We start from the raw sequence: 26,918 nt of genomic DNA, 5'->3' as shown, positions 1-26,918 counted from the left end.
CTGTTCTGACATACTATATTTCCAGTGGAAATAACTCTTTTCAAAACAGAGATTCAGTATAAGATTGAGATCAGAATGATTACCAGTGTTATTCTTGCTATATTTTGTTTTTTTTTCCTTCTAAATAAAATCCTAAAAAAGACCATCATTACCAACATAGACATTAAAGGTGTGTGATAATTTGAGTACATTAGATCAGGGTCTGCCTTAATACAAATACTATTTTAGCAGTTACAGTCTAGAAAATGAAATAAAATCAACATGCATCAAAAAGTTAAACAGGTCTACAAGGTACTGTATATATGTGAAATGTGATTTCCCCATATTTTGACAGACCCGCCTTCCTTAAAGTGGCATAATTAAGTACGGTACTAATTAAAACATACTGTAGCTATTGGGTTGCATGATATTACACCTAACAACTTTTAAAAAATATAATTTGCTAAGAACCTACTTTTCCTGCAGTATGTATCCACATTAATCAGATATTCAAATATTCAACACAATTACTGACAGAGAGTTTAAAAGGTGGACTTTGGTGTAGTAAATGCAGATACAGATAGAGATTAAGTATCCACAAACATTACACAGAAGTCTGAAGAGGGTATTTTAATGATTACATTTCAAATCTCTCCTGCACATTGCCTAAAATATACCAGCATTAGTCTCTTACTTTGTATTAAACACTACTGTATATCATTTTAGTATCCAGTCTTCTGCTTGGATTTAATCAAATAAGTATAAGTCCAATTAATTTAATTTATTAAGATTAATTTTAATTTCTTTGCTAGGTAGTTATATAGAACCAAGTGTGTAGGGTGCATTAAGACATACATACGTACGTAAAAGATTACAAACCTGATAAGTTATTGAGCCCATGTAGCATGTACTGTACAGTATGGTTGCAAAAAAAATAGATTTAAGGATCTCTCCAGACATTTCTTGAGAGCTGTTCTTATGTTGTTTTCGCCAAATTGGAGGGAAAATGCAGTTTCTAGAAACAAAGAACATATACGTGAGAAATCACAGCCGCAAAAGCATACTGCATGAGATGGCACATAGCCTGAGATGAACCCTCAATAGTGAAGTGTTAGGCTGATATATATAATATAAACAAATTGTGCTTGGTTTATTAAAACTGTGTTTTACCTGCCCAAATTATCTTCCAAATGTCTTTGATGGAAATACAGAACTGAATAATCTCAAAGAATTCCATGACCTTTTGAATGCGAGAACACATATACTGTACACTTAAACCAGAGGTATACAATCAAAGTGCTAAACCCAGTTATTTACAGCACACCATGGCTGGAACCTGGAGAAGATAATAGGACACTGTGCGTGAAGCTCCTGCAGCTTGAGCTCATCTCTATTTTCATTTGAAATGTGGGTTTTCAAGTGAAAATGGGTTCTGGACTTCCTGTGTTGTACTGTACATCATACTCTTTTGTATGCAGGATTTTCCCTATCCATCTCTGAAGCTGGTTTCGGCAGCCAGAGATCATTTCCTCAGATTTTTCCACCAAACTAATACGTGGATTGCCACTTCTTGTCCAGTAACACCACATGTAAACACTCCTAATGTCTTCCTATGAGGATTTTGAATACTTGAGTCAGGTCCAATTGTAGTCTTCTAAGTTCAAGATTGATAAAAAAAATTAGTCGTCGTAGGACTTTCATTCAAGCTCTTCTCCAGACTGATTCCAGTGTAGCAGTTTTTTTTTTGTAGCATGGTGACCAGAATTCAACACAATATTCTGAATAAGGTCTTTACGAATGTGTAGTGCTGTACCCCTATTTATGTAAATTCTAATCTTTTAACTTACAGTATATAATAATAACAAGTCATAGGTTTATTCCATGCTGACAAAAAAAAGAAAGAAAACACAACGTTTCAGCCGTGGAGCCTTCTTCAAGTGTGAGGCTCACAACTGAAGAAGCCTCCACGGCCAAAACGTTGATTTTTCTTTCTTCTTTTTTTCAGCATGGAATAAACCTATGACTTGTTCCTTTGCAGCCTACGCATGCTGACACAGCTACCCACCTGAACTATATATATAACATTCTCTTTGCTTATTTATTGTTTTTCTACTGGCTAAAAAAGTAAAGCAGTGTAAACATAGCATTTCAGAGAAATCTTCAAGCTCAGGGTTTCCTATTTTTTTATACATCCTGATCTAGTATGAAAATAATGACTCACTAGGGTGTTTTGCAATTACAGAACATCTACATCATCCATTTTAAAAAACTTAAATTACCACATGTATTTGCATTCTTTGTATTTCTGAATTTACTTTCTTGTCATAGACTTTTTTTGTGAGGATCTATGAATCTTTTGATTACAGATAATGTTTTTTAAAATGTAAGAATCTGTTTACATTTTTCCAAAAATGACTCTAATCATTTGGCGCCACCATGTGATTGCAGGTTTCCACTTTAATTTACAGTCTGCTGAGACATGTCAGCAAAGTTCATGACATCCCACGAACTATACCTGGAATACTGTAATACTGTTTGTTCTGTAAAAGAACTGACCTGGGCTATGAAAAAAAGACAAATTCTAGAGCCATATATTTCTTTTTCAGAAGGGGCATTATTCATTGTTTTGCAAAAATAAGACAGAGGTTAAAGCATCCAGCTTGTTAGATATTAACTGAAAACGTACAGTAATGAATACTTTATGCTTCTATTAAAGCAAATTGAAATTAAAATAAAAGGACTGCTAGGTTTTAATTAAGGAAAAACACAACAGGACACATTAACAATCATTGTTAAAACAAATTTAATAAAAATTACTTTATCTGTGATCCTCTTGACTAGGATATTATGGGTGTATTGATTTTATTTTAGACGTACTGTAGCAATCATCATAAAGTTTGAAGTTCTTGCTAACAGATTCCAATTCTTAAAAATACGAGGCATTCTTTTTTATTGTGATAAAACTTTGAAAAACAGCTCCTTGTGTTTGACTGTGTAAAGACTTTCTTATAAAAAGCACTTTATTTTTAAGGAAATGATCTTAAAGAAAATGATTCCCAAAAAACATTCTCCCTGGATGACTACTTCAATGATACCATCAGGTACAAATCATACAATCTGCGGTGGATATCAGGTAATAAAAAAAGTTACGCTGACTTCTGAAAAGTGATTTAGAAATCTGTTGTGTAATATATATAGAGAAGGAATGATTATATAGAACTTATTATTATTATTGTTGTTGTTCTCATTATTAGGCAAAATGACAATTGTTCGGTCAGTAACCATTTTATGATGGATTAGCTAGAGCAGTGGTTCTCAAACTGTGGTACGCGTACCGGCAGTGGTACGTGGAGTCCCGCCAGGTGGTACGCCAAATGACCCTGGAACTGTGTCGTGTGCACTGAAAAATCGGGACGGTTTTCATATTTTGTATTTTAATACGTGTCGAATACGCAGCCTACGTACTACGATACAGTGCGCGCTAATACTTCAGTGGACACAAGAGATACTCTGTAATTCTATACCACTCTATAGGAATGTGTGCTAGGGATGCAAGTGACCAATTGTATTTAAAAAAGCTACTGTATCTCCAGCAAATAGGGAGGTAGGAGAATATGCGTGATTTTGGAACAATGCCAACGTTGTAAACACAGGAATGCATAGAAATACGTGCTACGAACACTGGTAATCTTGTGAGCACAGGAAAGCGTGATAGATAACAGAAAAATATTTAAGAACTGTTCTAAGTTAATTTGAGAAAAATACACCGAACGTCTCTGTGTTTCGCTCCCATGCACATGAAATAAAAACTTTAAATAAATACGGAAATAAAAACGGAAACGCGGAAAAATGCAAGCTTGCGGGTTGCTAAAGCAGGTAAGCCACGCTATTTTTGAAGAACCTTATTTACCGTTGGCAAAAGAGCTGACACGTATTATGTGTGGAGAAAAGGCTGCTAAACAGCTCGACCTGCTGTCCCCCCCTGAAAGACACAGTCATTCATAGAATTATTGAAATGAAGGATGATATAAAAAGTACGCTGATAGAGTGCGTTAAGATGAGCAGATGTATTTCACTGCAATTAGATGAGGCTGTAGTCGATTTGGCCAATTTGCTCGTTTACGTTAGATACGAGTTTGAGGGTACGTCCCATGAGGACTTTCTGTTCTGTAAGCCGCTACCCACAGGAACTACAGGAGAGCACATATTTCAGCTTCTGAATGAATTTATCGAAGAGAATTGCATCGACTGGATAAAATGTGTTGGAGTTTGTTCAGACGGTGCTAGAGCGATGACAAGCCGACATAACGGTGTAGTTGCACGAATTAGAGAGGTTGCACCAGAAATTAATGGACGCATTTCAACATCCACCGCGAGACCTTTCCGTCAAGAAAATGCCTGACGATTTAAAATCTGTATGACCCTGTTGTGAATTGTATCAAGGCTCGAAAAATTAATTCACACCTGCTTTGCTCGACTAAACAGGCCAAGTAAAAGCAGTAAAACACTTTGAGAAGCCACCTTTAAAGGCGCTATATCAAATAAAGTTTATTATTATAATAATATTTATTATATGTATGTGTGAGTGTGTGTGCACGCGCGCTCATGTTGGTCATTGAGAATTTCTGGGGTTCCTATGAGATGATGACTTGTAGGTGGTACTTGGATGCTTTGGTTGGATCAGGGGTGGTACTTGGTTCAAAAAGTTTGAGAACCACTGAGCTAGAGGATATTATCTTGAAGCATTTCAAGAAATAATGCTGCAATAGAGGTTTGAAAAGTATAAAACATGCCAAAAATAAAGAGTTAGAAATTAGTAAAGTTTAAAAAATGAAATGAATTGTACAGTGTAGATTCTCAAACATATCCCAATTTCTCTAAATATGATATCAAGTTGATGAAAAAAGGTGACAAACAAATGACAAGTATGGCATACAGTACAATAATCTGTGTATAAATAACACCACAGAACTGTTTTTTTCTCTCGCAAAACAAATGCTTTAAGCACAAGATGAATATCATGTAACAGCAAACTTAATGTAATGTACATATGACCCTGTGTTTTCTTCTAATAGATACTGAATACCTGCATAAAAGAGGAGGAAATGTCTTTCGATATGATGTGGAGACAAATTATGTTTCAGAGTTTTTGAGCAACAACACTTTTGTAAGAAGTTTTCTTTTATTAGGTAGTCTTCATTTCAAGCTAAAATATCAAATAGAATTAATTTCGTTTTTGTATATTTTTAGGCTCAAGTGGATGCTTCAGATTATCTTTTATCAGATGATCAGAAATATGTCCTTTTTGAAAGCAATTACACAAAGGTAATTTGGAAGTTTTTCTACACTGTATTTTAAAGATGAAGCTTTCCTGATTACAAAAAAAAGCACTAAATAATGAGTGATTTATTCTTGTTATATTAAGTTTAGCAATATTGAGGGTGAACAGTACTGGGATGGGATACCAACAAGGTCATGTTGCTGTTGTAAGTGATGTTGGTTGACCAGTAGGACACTCTTTTTCCATCTCAACCAATGCCCCCTTTGGATGACATATTAAACCAAGGCTTTAATGACTACCTGGTCATTAAAGATCCTGCAGTATGGTTTGAGAGAGTAAGAGTGTTGATGGCAGTGTTTTGATAAAATTCCACTTTGGGCTCGCATAATCTGGCCTGCCTGAAGATCCATTTTAATTCTGGTAACGTGATGAACTAATTAGATTTTTTCACATGACCAACAGTGTAGTGTGGCTGCGAATGTTTCCAAACAAGTACAAAAGAAAAAAGTGCTTTATAAATACTTAATTATAATTCCTCTCTTAACAGCTATGGAGGCATTCATATACAGCTTCTTATTCTATTTTTGATGTGGATAAATCGTAAGTTTCTTTTTTTCTTTGTGTTCAGAAACATAAAACTATGAACCACAACTTCTGAACTAACAAGTAACTTGTTCATATATCCTTGATGTGATATTTTGTTCTAGAATTCACAGAGCTTTCTCAGCCTTGCTGGTCTCAGCAAAATTTATAAGTATAAATTATATGATTATTGTTGTATTACATTTTATTCCACATTAAAAATAAATTGCATTTATATTTACACATTGTGGCCATTTATGTGTGTGCATTTATTAAGAAAAAGACTTTAGAAATACATAATTACTGGAGTTCTGCATTTTGAAGGACAGTACCATTTTCTCTGCATCTTTTTCTCTTTCATAGAACGTTTGTGACATCATCCCAACTACCACACAAAATACAGTATATAGAGTGGGCACCAACTGGGAACAAGTTGGTAAGTTAAACAAATAGGAATTTAACTTGTTACAAACTAAATATTTTTTACTATCCAGCAACTATAACAGTACAATATCAGTGAACTTACCTGCTCTGAATTGTTTTCAAGGACACTGAGATATGGGCATGGAAATAAAGCAATAAAAAAAGATATCCACTTTGTACTCTTGTAACCCATTTTCTATTGTGACACTGCACATTGTAAAGTGCTGTAGATCATAAAGATAATAAAAGGTGACTGCCTATCATGCCAACATTGGACTAAGTAACTTATTTTTTTAGAAATCAAAAGTTCAGCATAAAGCTTCCAATGCTGAAAAATGCTGAAAAGCTTCTACTTTGCTCAAAGAAACTGGAATTTGTTATTGACAAGTGGGTGGGTGATTTTATTTTTATTAAATACCTCATTCAAACGTACATCATCAGCACCGTAGTCAAAATTTAAACCCACAATCTTCTAGGTGATAGTCGAAAGCACTAACCACCACTTTACACTGCAGGTGATTTAACAGAGGCCCTTATTATATACACTTACTTTATTCCGCCTAGATCTGGAATAAGAAGGTTGGTGAATATCATATTACTACTAAATCACAATTTTCTTACAGGCATATGTGTGGAAAAATAATGTTTACTTAAAAACAGATGTTAATGCAGCACCTGAAGCTGTAACTACTAACGGAGAAGAAAATAAAATTTTCAATGGCATCCCAGATTGGGTGTATGAAGGTAAGATTTTTATGGTGGACAATGAGTACTAATAGCTTTGAACCCTGATACTGCACAAATGTTTATCTTTATTGTCTTATAGTTTACAATCCTATTCTTTTTACATGAAACAGCATTATTGCGTACAGAAAATTATTGCTACTGATTGTTTTTTATTATCATTGGCCATGTGAATATGGTCGTACGATTATGATTTTCCACTAATTCTTCATTGTACTGTCACATCACAAATGTTAACTATACTGTATTTTTGGAAACAGTTTATGGCATTTATATTTTCCCCAAACCAATAGAACATATGAGAAACCACTGGCTCATAATGATCAGTTCCAGGAGACAGAGAGGTTGCAAAATAGTTTCAGGACGTTAAGCATTTCTTCCATTCTACTGAATTTTGCTGAGCTACTGCCCAGTGAATAAAGTGTTGCATGACGTAAACTAATGAGGGGGGTGGTGTTGAGTCAGATTGTGACTGAGTCCACACTGTATAACATCAGCAGTGCTTAAAGTCATTGGACAGTTCCCTTACATTTACAATATACTGTACAAGTTCACTGTTACCAGTATTCTGTCTCAAAGACTGACATGTGTTTCGCGAACTATTTTATTAATGCTCATATCCTGAGTATTCCCACTGTTTCTCTCTTTCGCCTTTGTGACACAAACACTGATTTCACAGCTCGCAAGAACTATCAATTTGAAAGCACAGTTTGAGCAAATTGCAGTGCTAATTCATTTAATCATCATTTCATTACAGAGAAAATTATGGAGTTGTAAATAGACAAGGGGAAAAAGAATGCAACCACACATTTTTCCATTACCAAGATGTTGTGTTGCAGAAATAATTACTTCTGAATCTCAAATTCATAATCCTTTCCTCCTATTCATTCCCTAAACATATTTATATTACAGTACAAGTGCATTCTCATTGTGTCTGATGTCTTTAACTTGTTCCGTTTTCCTTTTTCTTGTTTTCATCTTTCTAAGAGGAAATGTTTGCATATAACTATGCTTTGTGGTGGTCTCCAAGTGGGAAATTTCTAGCATATGCACAATTTAATGATACGGAAGTAAATACCATTGAGTACTCGTTTTATGGAGATGGACAATACCCAGAAACGGTCATTTTTCCATACCCTAAGGTATAATACTTCTCTTTGTGTGCATGCTTACTTTTGTGCAAGAATGACAGTTTGGCTCTGTTCTTAAAACACTATGCTTGCAACACAAAGGTACAGGGTTTAATCTTTACCTTTTATGGCATACATGCTTTAAACTACTCTATGTGTTTTCATAGTTTTTGCTATAAAACTAATCATTACAAAAATGAAACACTTTTTGAGTGTTTTATCAATATTTGTCATATATTATTAAAATATTACTGTAAACACTTTTCATAAGCCATTTTTTAAAAAATAATCATTCTCTTCCACCAAGGCTGGGTCTACAATTCCTATAGCAAAGCTGTTTGTTGTGGATACCTCAAATATATCACGAATTGCAGAGGTTATTGTACCAGACCCTATGCGATCAAGGTACAGTATACTACTACAGTGTTCCATTAAAATTACATTAAAAAAATGTTTTACCTCACTCTCCATAGTGCATGTTTAATAAAAGCCATAGAAAACCAAATGAAAAAATATGGTATCCTTTTGACCAAAAATGTCAATGATAAAATCTAAAAACTTACAAACTTTTTTCTAAATATTTTGCAAGAAATATCAATTACTGTATAAACCATTATGAGCACTGTTGTAATCCGTGGTTTTAATAAATATACAGTAGATTTACTGTTTTTAACATGCTTAAGTATCTTTTCTTGTCTTAGTGACCACTATTTAAGCACAATCACCTGGGTTACCGACAATCGCATTGCAGTTCAGTGGCTATTTAGAGCACAGAATCACAGCATTTTAGTGGTCTATGATTACAGCACAGCTGGTTGGAATCATCTAAAGGTGTGTATCTTTCTAGTTACTTTCACATAATCTACAGTTTAGGAGTATTTTATGCTTACATACACTTCAGTAAATATGCAGGCATCCTGTGTATTTTATCACTTCATATAGAGGTGAAATGAAATAACAATTTAAGAAATAAAGTACCAGAATCTTATGGTAATATTCATTTACATCTGACTTTAAAGTTGAACAAATCTATTAAGTTGTACCCTTGTCCACAATATCAATTTTATATTTCAAGCCTGCAGATACGTTTAGATATAATGAAGGGTTACCAAAAACTCATTACGGCCAAAAGCAAAATCTGAAAATAACTTTTGCTATATTAAAAGCTATATTGCTTAATATTAAATTGCAATTCATATATTTTCTTCTTTTCTCAGTCTTATGAAGAAAAAAGTCAAACGGGCTGGGTTGGACAAGTAAGTTCTAATCAAATTATGTGGATAAATGGGTATAACTGCTAATTGAACACTACATCACAAAGAAACACCAGAGTGAAAGATTATTATGTTCTTCCATATTGTATTTGTACCTCTTCTGCCACTCTAGGAAACATGCTGAGGTCTGCTTTGATGTAGCCTGTTAACTTAAATCAAGGAAAAACATTAGAAACAATGTGTACAGTATTTGTTACAATTAGGTCAATTTTCTGCACCATAGTATGGATAGAGCACTGTTATATTTACACCTTATAGTTTTAAATAATAAATACATGAGTTTGCATAATTAAAATTATACTTAAAACAACAACACTTAATTAACATTACTTTCTTTACAGTTTTACCCCCTGGAACCTTTCTTTGCTGCAGACAACATCAGTTTTTACAAAATAATGAGTGACAAAGATGGATATAAACATATCCATTACGTGAATTCATCAGTAAGTGTTCCGATAAGTTAAAACACATTGAACCAGCTGATTAGAGTAAAGCTAAGAATTGAATAAACTACTGCTGTATTAATCGACTAGTGGCATTCAATTAAAAAGCAAATAAATAAAATCAGAAGATGTGAATGTGAAAATGTGAGTGAGAAAAAGTCTTACACAAAATTAATATTGATTTATAATTCTTAGGATAACAGTGTTCCAATAACATCTGGAAAATGGGAAGTCATATACATTTCAAAACTAACCAAAGATACCATGTAAGTACAGTAGCTTGAATATATTATTCATTTATTTATTTGCCTAGGTGATGTCTTTATGAAGGACAAAAAAAATCATACTAAGTGTAATGTAGTGTACGTCTGTTAAATGTGACTATAGAAGTCTGTCTATAAAAATTCAGAAAGACTTGAATAGGATGGTATAAATATCCATCCATCCATTTTCTAACCCCTTTATCCAATTCTGGGTCATGGGGAGCCAAACCCTGTCCCAGCAAGCAAATGGCGCAAGGCAGGATATACCATGGAGGGGACGCAAGTCCGTTGCAGGGCAGACACACAGAGATGCACAAATTGTAAATATCCAGCCAATTAGATGTATACTCGCCTTTTAAATAAAAGTACTGTTCACCATTTCAAGAAATATGGCCCAGTGGTTGACGGTGCTGCCGCCTCAAGAATCTGGGGTGGTGGGTCCAATTCCAGACCGAGCCACCTCCTGTGTGGAGTTTGCATGTTCTCCCTGGGTCTGCACAGGTTTTTACTGGGTGCCCCAGTTTCCTCCGACTTTCTAACGACATGCTGGTTGGGTGAACAGATGTCTCTAAAATGGCCCTGTGTGTCCATCGATGGACAGGTGTCCCTTCTAGGATGCAATCCTACCTTGCACTGTCTGCTTTCAGAATAAACTGGATTGCTGCAATCTTTAGCAGAAGGAAGTGGCTTTCTGAAAACGGATGTATGGATATATACAGAATGAAGACCACAGATGAGCATACCAGTAACATTACTAATTTAACCCAGATTAAATTAAATATACATTTTAAAATGTGAATCATAAGTATTTTTAATAAAAATTAATGACCAAGCTGTGGTTCTTTTTGCAGCTACTATGTTAGCAATCAACACGAAGGACGTCCAGGACAACGCAACCTATACAGGTAAGACTAATTCCACACTTAAGCTATGAAATTACTTCAACCTCAGATGTGCTGTGGGATGATTTAAAATGTTTTTAAGGCTCTGGATCTTAAAACCTATGCATGTTTTCGGTATCTATCAAAAGGATAGAATTCTGGTACACATTTTTATAAAATTAAGTGCATAGTATTTTGAACATATCTGGTGAACAAATATACACATTTGTAAAGGACTGTGGCATTTCTGTGGTTCTGGCATTAGTGTGTAAAGACAACTCATAACCTACTGTATATGTACTGTAGTTGCATGTGAACCCGAATAATTCACTCCCATCTGCTGGATTTCAAAATATGTGGGGCCTTATTTATACAAAAATGGAGGGGGGTGTTATTTATTTATCCTTTATTTCTGTATGTTACTGAGGTCTATCAACAATAATAACTATGAACTGCAAGAAGTATGAAAATGATTATTTTCATCCTTCTACTATCTATGCACCAGGATTAAAATTGGTAGCACTCACTCTAATCCAGAATGCCTTACCTGTAAACAAGATGAAAAAAGATGTCAATACAACTCAGCTTACTTCAGCAAAAATGCGAAATATTATCGAATGGACTGCTATGGTAAGTTTATGAACAATAAATTATTTTAATCCACATTATTTTTTATCTCTACCAAACAGCAAAACAAAAAACAGACCACAAACAATAAATAGCTCAGAAATGGAACTTATCGTTTGGACACCATAAAAAAAACTGAATAAAGAGTACTCTATACAGTATGATTTTTGTTTAGATCTGCAGAGTATCCTCAGTATTCAAATACAATAAAGAATATTTAGGAAGAAATATATGGTTATGGTTATGGTTCTGAACACTGACATTGCTGTTGACTTTTCAGAAATTGTAGAAGTTGATAAATGTATCGGCACCAACCGAGTTTTCCAACTGGCAGCATTTATACTAATGGAAGACTTACTGTAAAACTTGTACTAAAGTAATCCCAAACAATTTGTAAAACTAGTGCTAGTTGAGGCAAAGAGAAATGCGTCTTGTAAGAAATATTAACTGTGTCTAATAAGTTCAGAACTTGCTGGCCTTGCCTATTTATGGCACAATTTCTTTTAACAGGACCTGGATTACCTAAATTTACACTGCATAATTCCTCTGGTAAAGGTAAGTTTCAAGAATAGTTGTTGAAAAAAGTCACATGTAATGAAATGACCAGTTAGCTACACTTAACAACAGTTTTGTCCTAATTAAAGCTGTGCATGCATGATATTTCAAAATTGAAAACCATAAGGACAGCTAAGATGCAATCTTCCTGTTTACTACAGCATACTTCTTTTTTAAGAGGTATTCAAGGTTGTGACAAGATGGTGTCATTCCAAATTAAGGCAGTCTCAGAGCAAATTAGGTTTGGACATTCTTTGGCCATTTCAGCTGTACCAACTGTATTAATTTCCTTAATACTGAAGACTTTGTAGTTTGTGGACAATTCTGGACAATTTTAAAACTGAAGCTACAGTACAAAGTATGACATTATTTCAGTACCTCTGAATATACAGTATATAATGAAAACTGTTTTAATTTGTTTTATTTCAGAAATTAAGGTCCTTGAAGAAAACAAAGATTTGGAAAACATTCTTGCAGAATTTCAAATGCCAACCATACGTCGTGAGACCATTAGTTTAGGAGAGTTTCGTAAGTGGTTTCATTTTTAAAGCTTCCTCTGGAACGGAAATACAAAAGTTCACTAGAACATACTGTAGAACTTTAAAATGAAAATGCTATAGAATCTCACAGTTTATTTTATTTTTTGCTCCTGCAACCATTTTGTCTTGCAGATCTTTGGTATCAAATGACTTTACCACCTAATTTCGATGAATCTAAGAAATATCCACTGCTAATTGATGTGTGAGTTATTTTTACCCCTGTCTAGATTTGCTCTCTAAATGCATAGGTGATTTGTTCATTTCTATAATAGAAACTGCAATTGCACTATTTTGGCAATATGGATAAGTAATATGAGGTTAATTATTACCTTTAATGGCCCATCAAGTGTTTGTACAGTATATGTACAGATATACTGGAACTTGTATAATTAATAAGAGGCAATAAGAATACAAACAATCGTTACTGGTTGGCATTTTTCCAGTATTGCGGTGCATGTCAAGGAATTAATATATTGATTAATTGTCTTCAGGTATGCGGGACCATGCAGTCAGAAAGTAGATTTTCGCTTCAGGCTGAACTGGGCTACATATCTGGCAAGCACAGAGAAGATTATTGTTGCAAGTTTTGATGGAAGGGGAAGTGGTTACCAGGGTGATAAAATAATGCATTCAATATATCGACGACTAGGAACATATGAGGTGGAAGATCAGATTACAGCTGTGAGGTAGGATCATCACCCACAAGCACAAGGCCACAATTATGGATGGACGTAGTGTATAAGCAATCTACTCCACTATGTACTGTATCTGAAAGCAATAAAAGGACATCAAACAAATAATTTAACAATAGTCACTGTTTTATATGATGTTTTTAACAACTATCAGTAACATGGATTTTGTAAGAAATACAGTACATAAAAACAGAACTAGTATAATTAATATTTAGCTGCTTCTCAACTACAAAAACATCTAACAAAAATTGTGTCCTTTTTTAGGAAGTTTATAGATATGGGCTTTATAGACAAGACAAGAATAGCCATTTGGGGATGGGTAAGTTGACATACCTTACATTGAAAAATGTTATTATAAAAAGATTCAATGCTAGAAAAGGTACCGAGATCTATTTTATTTGTGTTCTTTTTTATTTTCATATTAGACAAGGGCTTGTCTTCAGGTAAAACACTGAAGCAAAATATTATTTAAGCAGAAACAGCTTTTTTTCCCCTTTCCATTTATTACCATGAAAACCTTTGTTTTGTAGGTAGCAAACTGTCCAAGATCATTTCAGATTATGATAGAAGCAGGATGTTACAATGGAAGACTAATAATTTTCGTTCATGTTGAACTCATTTCTTCCTTTTCCAGTCGTATGGTGGATATGTCACCTCCATGGCGCTTGGTGCTGGTAGTGGAGTTTTCAAGTGTGGAATAGCTGTTGCCCCAGTGTCTAAATGGGAATATTATGGTACGCAAAAGTTCAAACGAAAAAATGTTCATTTTTTGCTTTGAAACGGACTAAATGTAGCATACAATATGTGTCTCACACACTATTTTCCCTTTGGAATACTGCTATGATGTAATTTTAAGATAAAACGGTCAGTACTATGGACATTATCCAAGTTTGACCAAGACCTTCATGTTCTTTTCTTCTGTTACATTATTTAACTCACAAAGCTTTAATTAGTTTTCATATTATTTACTGTAAGTATGTTAGAAACTAATAATGATGCTGCTTTTTGAAAGTAAGATAATTTTAGAAATGTAAGGATTTTCCCAGAATATTTCTATTAGAAACATTGTTCACTGTTTCATTTTTTAAATCATGTGTTAATCATTTAAAAACATTAAATAACTTATTTTAATATGCTCAGATGCCATCTACACTGAACGATACATGGGACAGCCTACAGAATCAGATAATCTAAAATTCTATCAGGTAAGACATTGTATAAAAATATAGATTTCAACAAACATTGTAAAAACTTTACATTGCAAAAATTTAAAATCATATCAAGGTATTCTCAGAGAAAGGATAACAAGAAAAAATAATCTGTATATCCTGCTTTTATTTTTATCAGTTTGTAGAGTTTCTATAAACAAGGAGATCCTCACAGTCAACCTACTATATTTTCATGAAATACCAAACCTAACAACATGTAAAGAAAAATGTTAGCAATTTTCTGTGATTTTTAAAGTGGAAGGTTAACTTAGAAAACTGAACTCAAAGTAAAATAAAGATCTCAGAAGAAAAGTCAATACAAACCTTCAATCTATTGAAAAAAATGTTTAATGCTATCCACTACACATACTGTATGTTTATTCCACTTTAGCAAGGAGATATTTGTAATGAGTGTTAAATTTCTAGCATTGCAGGAAATTTTTAAAATCTAAGCAGATACAGTATCTTTCAGAACATTAAGTCTATTTATTACAGAACATGACAAAAACAGAATTACTTAACTGATGTCTAAAACATTATCAAATACTTTTTTATTCTGTTTGTCAACAGAATTCCACTGTAACAGGAAGGGCTAAGAATTTCAAATCCATTAATTATCTTCTAGTACATGGAACAGCAGATGGTGAGTGTTTAAGTCACTTAGAAGATACATCTTTACATATACATCAGAGAAAAAATTATAAATATCAAAACTGTGTAGCTCTTTCTATCCAGCAGATACAGTATAAATATGCATGTATAATTTTAATGGGCGTTTTTGTATATACTGTACAGTATTTGGCACTCAATAGTTTTTTAATGATTTACTGATGTATAGAGATATTCCGTATCTTACACATCTGTCCTTATTTTATTACAGATAATGTCCATTTTCAGCAAGCTGCACAGATTTCAAAAGCACTTGTCGATGAACAGGTGGATTTTGAAGCTATGGTAAATAAGTGTTTATTTGTTCCTGAAAGTATTGAAACTATATCTGAAATAAGTAAAAAAAAATATTTTAAACTTAATGCAGTGTCATATTAATTACATATTAATAGCAGCGAGCAGCACAGTGGTGTGGCAGTAAATACTACTGCCTCACAGATCTTAGAAAGTGCATTCACTTCTAGACTGCAGTCCATGTAGAGTGAAACCACTACTTGAATTGGTAAGGAATAATGTTGGAACTTTAGGGATAACAGATTGTAAAAGCTCATTGTGGACTTTAGCCAGAACCCCAGGGATAACACCCCCTACTCCGTCAAAAAGAGTCATCGAATATTTAACAACCAAGTAGGCAGAGTTTTGGTTTAATGCCTCATGCAAAGGATGGCACCTCCCACAGCTCCGTGTCTCTGGTCACCATGCAAGGTCACTGGTTTGGGAATTCTGTTCCAGATGGTGCCACCTACTGGTTCACCACCACCTTCACAACCTATAGACATTGCCCTGAAAAAGACGAAAACAGCATTTCCCAAACTGCTGTAAATTTGGCCACACAACACTATTTACAGAACGCATACCATACATGCCGGGCCTGGGATGGAGCATGTGGAGGTTTCTTACCAAAAACATTCCGTACGTATTACTTAGAAATTCATTTAAAAGAATTTTGGAAGGAGGACAGTTAGAAAAATTACAAATTAAGTAACAACCCTAAATAATATAACAGTTGAAAGATTGATTATTACAGTTCAAAGATACCTTGTGCATTAATATAGAAAGGACAATTTGGTTCAAAAGTGTTCTTAGTATTTTTTATACTACTGTAAATATAAAATGAGGTGTATTTTAGAAAGAAAAAATGTCGCTAGCAAGGAAATCTATTCAGAGTGTACCCATTAATGCTGTGTGGTATTATTCCGTAGAACACAGGTTAGGAAACACTGCTGTAAGATAGAACTGTGGGCAGCACTGCAGGAAGATATTTACTGTGGATGAGAAAAATAAAAAATAATTTATTATGGAAAAAGATTGATTACTCTTGATGTAACAAATTCATCTATTATTCCTCTCAGTGGTGACACAGAACATAGCTTCTTAATTGAAATTCCTTAAAGATTATTCAGACTATAATATGTAAAGCACCCAAGCATTTGCAATTGGGAATATACAGGCTTTGCTTTCTGCAGATCCTGTAGTGAATGAGTGGCTAAGATATGGTAGAGTGGAGGAAGGATAGCCAGGGGATAGGCTGTCAAAAGCCAGACTGGTGAATATCCCACTGAGGGCTGATACAATGCCAGATTTTCCTACCCATGGAAACTTCCCATCTGCTGACACATGTAGAATACACTCCACACAATTACATTTCTTCTGAACTACCCAATTAAAAAAAATCCCTTCTGTGATCTACAGCCTAGCTTTTAACATACAATTTTACCATTTTAAAAAATAACAATGCATTGTAATATCACTTCAACTACAACAGTTAAAAAGGGTTTGAAGTACACAAGGCATACATGCTATTGATACAAATCACTTAACCCTTTGTGGTCCTACAGTAGGTCGGTCCTGGTTTGATATTCTATTTCCAGTCCAATGCAGGACATCATGGAAAAACCTTTTTGAAGAATGCAGAAATGACTGAATAATCCGTTATAAACCAAAAAGAAAAGAACACCTACTTTGTAAAGAACACAGGAAATAAGCATATCATAGAGAAAGCTCATCAGTGGGCAAATCACATTTTTGATAATTATTTAAATATTTCCTTTGCTCCACTGTGCCCTTTCCCCTTTCATTAAGTATTATTAAAGCGCTGTCATTTTAATTCAGTTTAAGGTCTAAAAATAGATTTCTTCAGAAATAAATACAATTTGTGCAAAGGAAAAGGTTGACAATGTTTAAAAGGATAGATTTCCAGAAAGATCCAATCTTCATCCCTTTAAGCACAACATAGTTTCTTAAGAAATTATACTGCCTTTCAGAAATGACACTAACTTTGGGGAAAACACAACTCAGATTTTACCATCTGAAAACAACTCTTCTTTAATTTAAACTTAAACTTATTAACTAATTTCTTTTTCTCCTCTTCCAGTGGTATACAGACAAGGACCATGGGCTTGGAGGATCTGCGTACCATCATGTCTACACACATATTAGTCATTTTCTCAGGAAATGTTTCTCCATAAACTAGAAATATTCATCTTACTTTTATACATGTGAAATTGTTAAATATTCTCTAGTCTGAAAGCAGACACTATATCCACACAGTTGTTTTTGAAACTTTCTAATAATTTGGCCAAAAAAAGCTGTATTTGTGTTGAACACCACAGCATAATCACTGGCTCTCTAAGGTTTCACAGTGAGAAGAGATGGGTTGCTGGACAATTGATATCTTGGATGGTTTTGCATTAGTGTGAGTGCTGTAGTTTTAATCTGCTTCCATTACAAATAGCCATAGAGTGGTTGAGTACACAAAGAAAAAAAATAGTTGATGGTTCTAATTTAAAATAAGAAAAACAATGTAAAGTAGGACTAATGATTCCCACTGGATGAAATCTCTGAACAAGTTTCTACATAAGTTTTGAACATACTGTAAAACCAAAATGTAATTAAGTATGCTTTTCATCATGACTGTGGTGAAGACCTCATCAGCTCAAACGTGTAAAATGAACAAGCCATTTGCAAATGAAGCTGCCTGCATGTATTTGTACATCACAATTTAACATAGCTTGTTTTGTTTTATTAATGAGTTTGTTTTTAAACTTGCACTGAATGTATTGTGCATCTAAAGCTGGATTTTCCATCATGTATGTGAAAATAAAATGTTTCAAAACTTGTTTCTGAGCTTCTATGATAAAATAATTTCTTGATCACTTTTGCTGTAAGGAACTCTCAAGAGCTTCTTTAGTATTTGTTGCAATTAAATACTATTTTACCTGCCTTTTCATGATGGCATAGCAAATTTACTTAGAAAAGTCAGAAAATAAAATGATGCACTGCTCGAATTGAATGCTTAAGAAAATCAGATCCAGTTCTATTGGGAACAATAGACCACAACAATGAAAACATCATTCTTATTGACCCTTCACATATCCAATACAGTATGGTACAATCCAATGTACTGTACAGAGCAGTGAGAATATCATAGCTATGCTCCTCTGTAGTACTAACCAATCAGATCTTCATGCTCCGGCCTACAGCATCATAACCACTCAGAACATAAAAATGCAACACTGCATTTGATGCAAGTACTGCAAAACGTAGCAATTTTGGCTGACAGTCTCTTAGGTCTACTTACCTTGCTTTGTCAAGAGCAGCATACAGCTTGCTGTATGAATACAGTACAGTACCATTTCCTGCACAATACAGTACAGCACAAAGTTACTTGAATTAGATGATAAAATTACAAGCCATAAGTCTTTCAATATCTCAAATTTATGTTAAACTCCAGCTTGTCATTTTTATTTATTTTACTCCTCCTGCGAATTGTAGCCGAGTCTGTAAGTATTTTGGATAGAAACAAGAATAAAATTCTAATTCGATTTCTGAAACATGTGTCCAAACACATTAAAAACCATGTAAATTTTGTTCATGAAGTATGGGATGATTCTGCAAAATGATAAGACCTAGAATGGCATTTTAATAATAATAATAATAATAATTGCTTACACTTATATAGCGCTTTTCTGGACACTCCACTCAAAGCGCTTTACAGGTAATGGGGTCTCCCCTCCACCACCACCAATGTGCAGCATCCACCTGGATGATGCGACGGCAGCCATAGTGCGCCAGAACGCTCACCACACATCAGCTATTAGTGGGGAGGAGAGCAGAGAGTAATGAAGCCAATTCATAGAGGGGGATTATTAGGAGGCCATGATTGGTAAGGGCCAATGGGAAATTTGGCCAGGACGCCGGGGTTACACCCCTACTCTTTTCGAGAAACGCCCTGGGATTTTTAATGACCACAGAGAGTCAGGACCTCGGTTTTACGTCTCATCCGAAGGACGGCACCTGTTTACAGTATAGTGTCCCCATCACTATACTGGGGCATTAGGACCCACATGGACCACAGGGTGAGCGCCCCCTGCTGGCCCCACTAACACCTCTTCCAGCAGCAACCTTAGTTTTTTCCCAGGAGGTCTCCCATCCAGGTACTGACCAGGCTCACACCTGCTTAGCTTCAGTGGGTTGCCAGTTGTGAGTTGCAGGGTGACATGGCTGCTGGCTATTTTATTTCACTAAACGAGAAACTGATTTTTTACTAAATTATTCCTGTCAATGCAGACAGTTACAGTATATAATGAAAATCCTACTTTAACATACAGTAGAAGATGGTTCCTCTTATTTTCAAAACTGGATTACACCACTTGGGTTTCACCAAAAGTATAGTAGTGCAGAGTATAAACTTTATTATGCTGGAATATTTACCTTACAATAAACAATACATTTACTAATCAATAAACTAAATATTTATAAAAATTATACATATAAAGAGCAATTGGTTATAACCAAGGTGTTAAGACAATGTACACAGAAGCTGCATAAATATAAGCTATCCAGATGCTTTGTGTACTGCACATGTAGCTAAACTTGGAAAAAATTTTACTACAGAGTTTTGTAGTTGTGTAGCATTTTGTAGAAATATTTCATGAAAAATGATAATGTAGTGTTGGTGGCATGGTGGCACAGTGGTAAGCTTTGCTGCCTCACAGTGCTAGGGCCCTGGATTCAATTCCGAACCTGAGGTACCAACGGTGTGGAGTTTGTATGATCTCCCCATGTGCCCATGGGAATTCACCGGGTGCTCAGGTGTCCTCCTAAAGTCCAAAGACATATTGGTAGGTTACAAACGAACAAGTAAAGGTTGATTCCATACTAAAAAGAAAAGAGACAATGTTTCAGCTGTGGAGCCTTCTTCAGATGTTGGTTATTGGTATATTGGTACAGTAGGTTAACTGATTTCTGGGAAGACCGGCGTTGGTGAGAGTCTGTGTGTTTTTGTCTGTCTGTCTAATGATGGACTGGTGTTCCCTGCGGCATGTGTCCTATCTTGCACCCGCTGCTTCTCAGGATAGGCTCCAGCATCCCTGTGAGGCTGAATTTCATTTATCAGTTATAAAATGTACGGACAAGAACTGCAAACTAAGCACTATCCTCTTGTTTTGTTATCACAAAATCTAAAGCATTAAAATACGAAATACAAACTCTAAACCTGCACTTTGACAAGAAGCAGCATTAAAAAAAATCAAATATTGGATTTAAAAGTGTAACACGAGAGATCAAATAAAATGGCATTTGTATGTACCATTTTAGCACATTTTCATATATCTGAGTAGTATTCATGAATGCCACATAAACCCAAAACTGAATAAATCTCCAAATATTAATGATGTAAAAGCTGTAGTTCAAATGTAGAATGTTATTACCTTTTTTATTGATGTAATGGCTAAGATAACATATATTTAATTTAAAAAAAAGATTTTCTTTCACCAATGCAATACACTACATCAATTGGGTTTGCTACACATTTATGGAAAATAAAAAGCCCCCCAAAAAAATTAACAAATGGGATCCCCCCCTCAGAGTCACTCAATGAGCACAATGTATTTTTTAGCATTTTAAAAAAATAAAAAGACTGTAAACTACTGTACCTATATTATAATGAAACATTGCAACCTATAATTTTTCCAAAGGCACAGGTGCAAACCAAGTTTACCAGAAATTAAGATTTGTGCTAATATTTTTTTTCAATTTGACAGAATAGCATCCTGTTTGATTTCTACACCTAAGTGACAGCTTATCTCTTCTGGACATTGGCTACATCTCACTTTAAACGGAAATAAATCACAGAGGAAGCAGGAATACGCGAAACCCAGTGTACTGAAAAAAACTAAGTCTAATGGATTGAGACTAACAAATGTGCTAAACAATCACCAAACATGCCACCTGGGCAGCCTGTCATAGCTCACCACTATATAAAGCTGAGCAGTCAGAGGCATGTCCACAAGAGCAAGAAGAAGTCATCCAACAGAGAATCAGCCAAGCCTTTTTTCGTAGAATTCCAACTGGAATACAGGTAAGACCCTTACTGATTTCATTTTTTTAAAAGCGGTCCAGTAAAGATAGGTTTGTGCAAGCTTTTTTTGTAATTAAACCAACCAAATACCAGGAGGAAATAAGAAGTGTAGCATTTTACAATATGCTATTGAAGATGTTCACATGTTGCTTGTTAACATCATACAGTACTTCCCCCAAACTCATTTAAAGTTATTGTTAAAAGTAGTTACGGACAAAAATTAACCTTATATCTTTGTCACAATGTTTCTTATGACTTCTCTTTAAACGAGATATTTACTTTTTTCTTCTGATAGGACACACAATGAAAGGGATTCATTCTCTGGCTGGGTTGCTGCTTTTGATTATCGTTCAAGGAAGCTGGCAAGTCCCCTTGCAGGACACAGAGGATAATTCAAGGTACATCCTAGTGAATACCATGTTCCTGATAGACCAAGCATTTATTACATGCTTGAAGTGATTCTAGAGAAAATCAATTAGAAAATAAAGAATTGTTTTAATTAGCATGCTTTCATAACAAAGATTTCAATCTCTGCTTTGAACAGTCGGCATCAAAATGCAGAATTGTACTGAAACCAAGATGAATATAATACAGGTGTTTTTTTCCCTAGATTACTTACAGAAGACAGTTCTATTGATGAACCCAGGGAACTTACAAATGTGAAGAGACATTCACAAGGGACATTCACTAACGATTACAGTAAATACCTGGACACAAGGCGTGCTCAAGACTTTGTTCAGTGGTTAATGAGCACTAAGCGAAGTGGGTAAGTGTTTCAAGCAAGCGACATCTTTTTGTTTTCCCTGTCTGAACTAAAACAGTAAGAACTTTTTTTTCCAAAAATGAAAAAGCTCAAGGCTGAAGGCAATGGGTTACAAAACACATCCTACAGTATATCCAAAAGGAATGGAGTGCACGATCAGAAGCCTAATCCATATAGTTGTCTAGTGTTACATAAAACAGAATGCTTCGATTAAAAACATGCTAATTAAGACACATTAAATGGGATAATCCAAGATTGAAGGTATACTCTTATTTAACAAAAAATAAACAAGCGATACCAAAAGACAAAAAAAAAATGTAGAGTAAATCTTCACAAAGTTCTAAACCTCTGCAATGCCTTGTTTTATGCCAGACAGGAAAACTTGGTAGACATTTTCTCAGAGAACTGAAATTGGCATATTGCTACCAGATATCAAAACTGATAATGTTAAGCCTACAACAATAAAATGATTTATAAATACAGAATATACCAGCATATATTATAGGCTTTTTCTTATGAAACACATGGTACATATTTTCTGAACAACATTAGCATGTGCAGTAAGTACCAATTACTACAGAATGCAAAATACTGTACATTATGTTCTGGTTTAAAACTGAGATTTCAAAGGTGATAGTATGATAAAATGTCATCTTAACAGTGACAAACAGAACATTATACACATGAAAAGGAACCATATTCAATTGCATATAATCAAATGTTTTCCCAATTTAAAACATAGTGGAACATCAAAACTGTTCATATGCATGTACAGTACAAGAGATAGAAAAGCAAACATTTTCAGCTTTAATGTACAAACTGAATTACAGTATAAATAAAGGACAGGTATATCATTCTCATATGTATTTCTTCCTGTCGTACAATGGAATATTTAATTAAGAAAAACAAAAAAATGTTATGCATATCTGAAGCGTTATTGTATGTCCCATACAGTAAAGTTATAGCCCCTTAGTTAAGTGGTTTTAGTGTTATTTTGTGGATAGGTGTAATACTGTTTACCAAATGAAAACATCAAGTTGTTTTAATTCTTCATCTAGGCTCATTTTATAAATCCATATTTGTTGCATAAAGAACATGCAAGACCAATAAACCCACATACTGCAAGTTCATTTTTAAGAGGTAAAATCCCAATACAATTCAACTAAGGCTTTATCTGTAAATCCCCCAAGCTATATTTGTTATCAGAGTCCTTGAGTGGGACATGAGGAAATATTTAACACTGTCTGAACATAGTATTTAAAAGAAACTGATTTATATGTTTATTCAGCATTTCATACTAAAAGAATCAACCTGTCACACATTTTGTCTTTAAAGCTTTCTCATCTGCATTGGCACATACCTGTAGATGCCATTGTATCTACTTCTACTACTTAATAAAAACATCTCCCATGCATTAGACCTTTCTGCATGTAGCCAGCAGAATTTCACATTCTTTGGACTCTTACTTTCTTCAAGGGGAATTACAAGACGCCATGCTGATGGTACCTACACTAGCGACGTCAGCTCCTACCTGCAAGACCAGGCTGCCAAGAAATTTGTTACTTGGTTGAAGCAAGGACAAGACAGAAGAGAGTAGGATTCCATTCTATTAAATTAACAGCATCTTGTTCTGTGCCTAGAGGAAAAGAAAAAAAAAACATAATAAACAAATGTATAATTTAACTGTATTATAACATGTTTTGTATGACCTGTATTGTTATTTCACTGGTCGTGCAAATAAATCTACTGAAACTAAGCTTTGAGTTTATTGGTATTACACAATATTTCTTCTTGCTCCACACAATGGATAAACATTCATTGAAATATCTGTTCTGAAATATAAAATTTGGAAAAAGGACTGCCAATCTCAGAAATAAAACGGCTCAATCTTAGACTGTATGTAAAAATAAAATCTGAAAATAGCCTACAACATCAACTCAGAATTATTTTAAACACGTAGACTTGAGAAGCTTACAAGCCTTCATATACGGACAAAAACTGTAAATCTTCTAAATTAGTTTTTCAGAGGAGAGCAGTGAGACTGAGGAAATGTACAGAAGACATGCGGATGGAAGCTTCACCAGTGATGTTAACAATGTTCTAGACAGTATTGCTGCAAAGGAATTCATAATCTGGGTCATGAACTCTAAACCTTCTGAAGAAAGGTAATGATGGGGAATCCATACTGTGAGATACTTTTTTCTGCTTGTTTTGGTTTTCCTACAGAACAAAAAAAAAATCAGGCTCTAACATTCTTGTAACCGAGTCTGAATTTTGTTTCTTTTTCAGCGAACCCTTTAATGTGTAACAGCGAAAGAAGAAATGTGCTTCCATGTTCAGGAATGTTTTTGGTACTGAACAGCACTGTCGCAGCTGGGAAACCTTCAAGATCTTGTTTCAGCAAAAGACCTTGGATGTCACTAAAAAAAGCCATACTTTTTTTGCATGCAATTAAAATAATTAAATTGTAAATCTTTGAATTATTTAAGAAAATAAACACAGAGTAAAAGATATAAAGTGCATTGTTCAATGCAATACAGCGTAATGGGTTTCACTACTTTGAAGCATATCAAAGGAAAAACACTACTCTTTTCTGAAATTACTGTAGTATTCTATAAAACTGAAATGTTTCTATAAAATATAGTCATTTATCATGAGTTAAAGACATACAAAAAATAATGGTAAATGAATCCACCATAACATGTTAAAATATTTCATGCAAGCAGTTTCATTATTGCATTTTTTTAAAATTATTTAACTCCTGGAATTATTGAAATGTTGCAATACAGAGTAGTTACAGTACTGTTCGAACCCTTTTCTTTAAAAAAAGTGTTATTTCTTTAAAGGCCTACGGATGAAGGAATCTGGAAATTCTCATACTGTAGCTCAGTAAGAATAGCTGCCTAGTTATAGTGACCTTCCTTGATAATCATACTGTATTAAGGAATACAAATGCAATCAAGGAAAATAAGATGTATGAAATTATCCACCACATATAAAAAAATATACCTTTTACCTATTAGATAGTTCTTGGACAGAGTTTATGGGATTGAACAACAAAACAGGACAAAGTTTCAAGGGAATGGACCCAAGTATGAAATGAGACAATTCTCCCCGATAATTTGTCCCTTGTGACAAACTGATATTACGCTGATAAACTGAGGTACTGTATAATGTACTTGAAATACAGTAAACAACACGTTCTACTCTACAATACCATGGGAGCAGTACTCTACGATGAAATGACACTTCCTTGTCATTTATAGTACATTTAGACTGTCTTCCCAAGTTGCATTGAAATGCCTTTCACAAAACACGGGAAATGTGTCCGTCAATAAATTCCATGAAGAAACTCCTGTCTTGATGACGAGCAAAGAAACAGCCGGTAATCCCTTGGTTTTGCCACCAATGAAAAAAAAAAAACACCTTCTCTTAAGGATACCGTGCCGTGGGATGAAGTACATCCCCAAGCTGTCAACATCACACCATCTGTTTAGTTTTCGTTTACAGGTTCACTTGCCATCTTGTGATTCCCCCCCATTTCAAACCTACCGGAGGTCAGCTGTTGCAGATTTCTATTCAGAACGTGTACGATTAAACCACTGTAAAAATAAATAACGTTTACGTTGAATGCATAATTACAGTATACAGCTCAAATAACGGCGGTCTTGGATCCATTTAGAAAACCCTTATATGAACTGTAGGTTTTGCAATCCGGGTATTGGCATACCGTTCTAAAAAGTCTAGAACCATACTGTAAGCCGTTGAAACTGAAAACGTTTAAATATTCACCAACGGTTGGTTGTGATTTTTGGTTTCGAGGAAAATGTACCCCGCCTATATGTCCTAAAATGGGAAGAATTAAACCTGAATCAAAGGCTGCTCATAAAATAAACAGTATAGCATCCCACGTTCCTGATGTAGTTGTATACGGAGATCTTTCCAAGGAAATACCTTACGCAGAGAACTTCCATGGAGTCCTTCTATTCGCCGATATATCGGGTAAGGAAGAGAGATTTGCATAACACACATTAAAACACAGTTAAATCACAAATTTGTTAATCACAATTTCGATACTGCACCACCTGCAAACTATGCCCCTGCTTGAAAGACTGCGTTTGATTGGAAAGACGCACCAAGCCTCTGTTAATTGGCAGACGAGTTGCAATTGTTTGTGGAATTTAATATCAATCAATTTTTGTATTTGATTACCGTTAAGTAAAAGCGTATATTAATACTTAACCTTTCTGTTTGATTTTGATTTTATTTCCAGTAGTTTTCATTAAAATTGAAACACTTCTACACAAAAAAAAATTACGATGTGTTTAATTTTTGTTTTGCTTTGAAAGTATGCCAGTGTGGCCACTTAAAATATAAGCGTCCCAAACCAAACGTATGGGGAGTAATTAAGAAGATTACAGTAGTGCCAAAAGGGGAAAAAATCATTAATTAGACTGCACCTGACCTTTTAAGGTAGTCAAATTAAAAATGTACAACTTTTATG

General features: G+C 34.5%; 3 protein-coding genes and 1 long non-coding RNA gene across 5 annotated transcripts in view; 3 read left to right on the top strand and 1 right to left on the bottom strand.

The window, feature by feature from the left end:
• fap (fibroblast activation protein, alpha) overlaps positions 1-18,409 on the top strand; it is a 20,484-nt gene extending 2,075 nt beyond the window's left edge. Inside the window, exons 3-26 of the mRNA XM_015359033.2 lie at positions 3,011-3,112; positions 5,055-5,146; positions 5,230-5,304; positions 5,808-5,860; positions 6,206-6,278; positions 6,889-7,009; positions 7,997-8,151; positions 8,447-8,544; positions 8,841-8,970; positions 9,357-9,395; positions 9,755-9,856; positions 10,052-10,122; positions 10,971-11,024; positions 11,506-11,630; positions 12,138-12,182; positions 12,612-12,710; positions 12,854-12,923; positions 13,213-13,407; positions 13,678-13,732; positions 14,048-14,147; positions 14,554-14,618; positions 15,192-15,264; positions 15,502-15,575; positions 17,665-18,409. Of these exons, the coding sequence (XP_015214519.1) occupies positions 3,011-3,112; positions 5,055-5,146; positions 5,230-5,304; positions 5,808-5,860; positions 6,206-6,278; positions 6,889-7,009; positions 7,997-8,151; positions 8,447-8,544; positions 8,841-8,970; positions 9,357-9,395; positions 9,755-9,856; positions 10,052-10,122; positions 10,971-11,024; positions 11,506-11,630; positions 12,138-12,182; positions 12,612-12,710; positions 12,854-12,923; positions 13,213-13,407; positions 13,678-13,732; positions 14,048-14,147; positions 14,554-14,618; positions 15,192-15,264; positions 15,502-15,575; positions 17,665-17,763 (2,165 nt within the window). The 3' untranslated portion in view covers positions 17,764-18,409. The remainder of the gene's footprint in view (positions 1-3,010; positions 3,113-5,054; positions 5,147-5,229; positions 5,305-5,807; positions 5,861-6,205; positions 6,279-6,888; positions 7,010-7,996; positions 8,152-8,446; positions 8,545-8,840; positions 8,971-9,356; positions 9,396-9,754; positions 9,857-10,051; positions 10,123-10,970; positions 11,025-11,505; positions 11,631-12,137; positions 12,183-12,611; positions 12,711-12,853; positions 12,924-13,212; positions 13,408-13,677; positions 13,733-14,047; positions 14,148-14,553; positions 14,619-15,191; positions 15,265-15,501; positions 15,576-17,664) is intronic.
• On the bottom strand, positions 14,850-26,522 carry LOC107078799 (uncharacterized). 2 transcript variants are annotated; one of them, XR_001479767.2, is made up of 3 exons: positions 26,369-26,522; positions 23,946-24,050; positions 14,850-16,073 (listed from the first exon to the last, which is right to left on the bottom strand). It is a non-coding gene; the product is annotated as an uncharacterized lncRNA (long non-coding RNA). The 2 variants fall into 2 exon arrangements; XR_001479766.2 differs by lacking the exon at positions 26,369-26,522 and adding an exon at positions 25,967-26,119.
• On the top strand, positions 21,567-24,925 carry gcgb (glucagon b). The gene is made up of 6 exons (XM_006636546.3): positions 21,567-21,651; positions 21,947-22,049; positions 22,262-22,417; positions 23,891-24,007; positions 24,433-24,579; positions 24,704-24,925. Exons 2-6 carry the CDS (start codon positions 21,955-21,957, stop codon positions 24,720-24,722), a joined length of 534 nt encoding a protein of 177 aa, XP_006636609.2. The 5' UTR covers positions 21,567-21,651; positions 21,947-21,954; the 3' UTR covers positions 24,723-24,925.
• The window catches only part of LOC102694164 (adenylate cyclase 10), a 25,336-nt gene continuing 24,611 nt past the window's right edge, over positions 26,194-26,918 (top strand). Inside the window, exon 1 of the mRNA XM_015359032.2 lies at positions 26,194-26,416. Coding sequence (XP_015214518.2) covers positions 26,266-26,416 — 151 coding nt within the window. The 5' untranslated portion in view covers positions 26,194-26,265. The remainder of the gene's footprint in view (positions 26,417-26,918) is intronic.

Source organism: Lepisosteus oculatus, chromosome 12, assembly GCF_040954835.1.
Source record: "Lepisosteus oculatus isolate fLepOcu1 chromosome 12, fLepOcu1.hap2, whole genome shotgun sequence".
NCBI lineage: Eukaryota > Metazoa > Chordata > Actinopteri > Semionotiformes > Lepisosteidae > Lepisosteus > Lepisosteus oculatus.
This window is presented reverse-complemented; position numbering and strand designations above follow the sequence as displayed.

Coding starts and splice junctions, on each gene's coding strand:
- gcgb (XM_006636546.3), top strand. CDS start 21,955: ATGAAAGGGATTCATTCTCTGGCTGGGTTGCTGCTTTTGATTATCGTT. Junction 22,418..23,890: donor ATGAGCACTAAGCGAAGTGG/GTAAGTGTTTCA, acceptor ACTTTCTTCAAG/GGGAATTACAAGACGCCATG. Junction 24,008..24,432: donor CAAGGACAAGACAGAAGAGA/GTAGGATTCCAT, acceptor CTTCTAAATTAG/TTTTTCAGAGGAGAGCAGTG.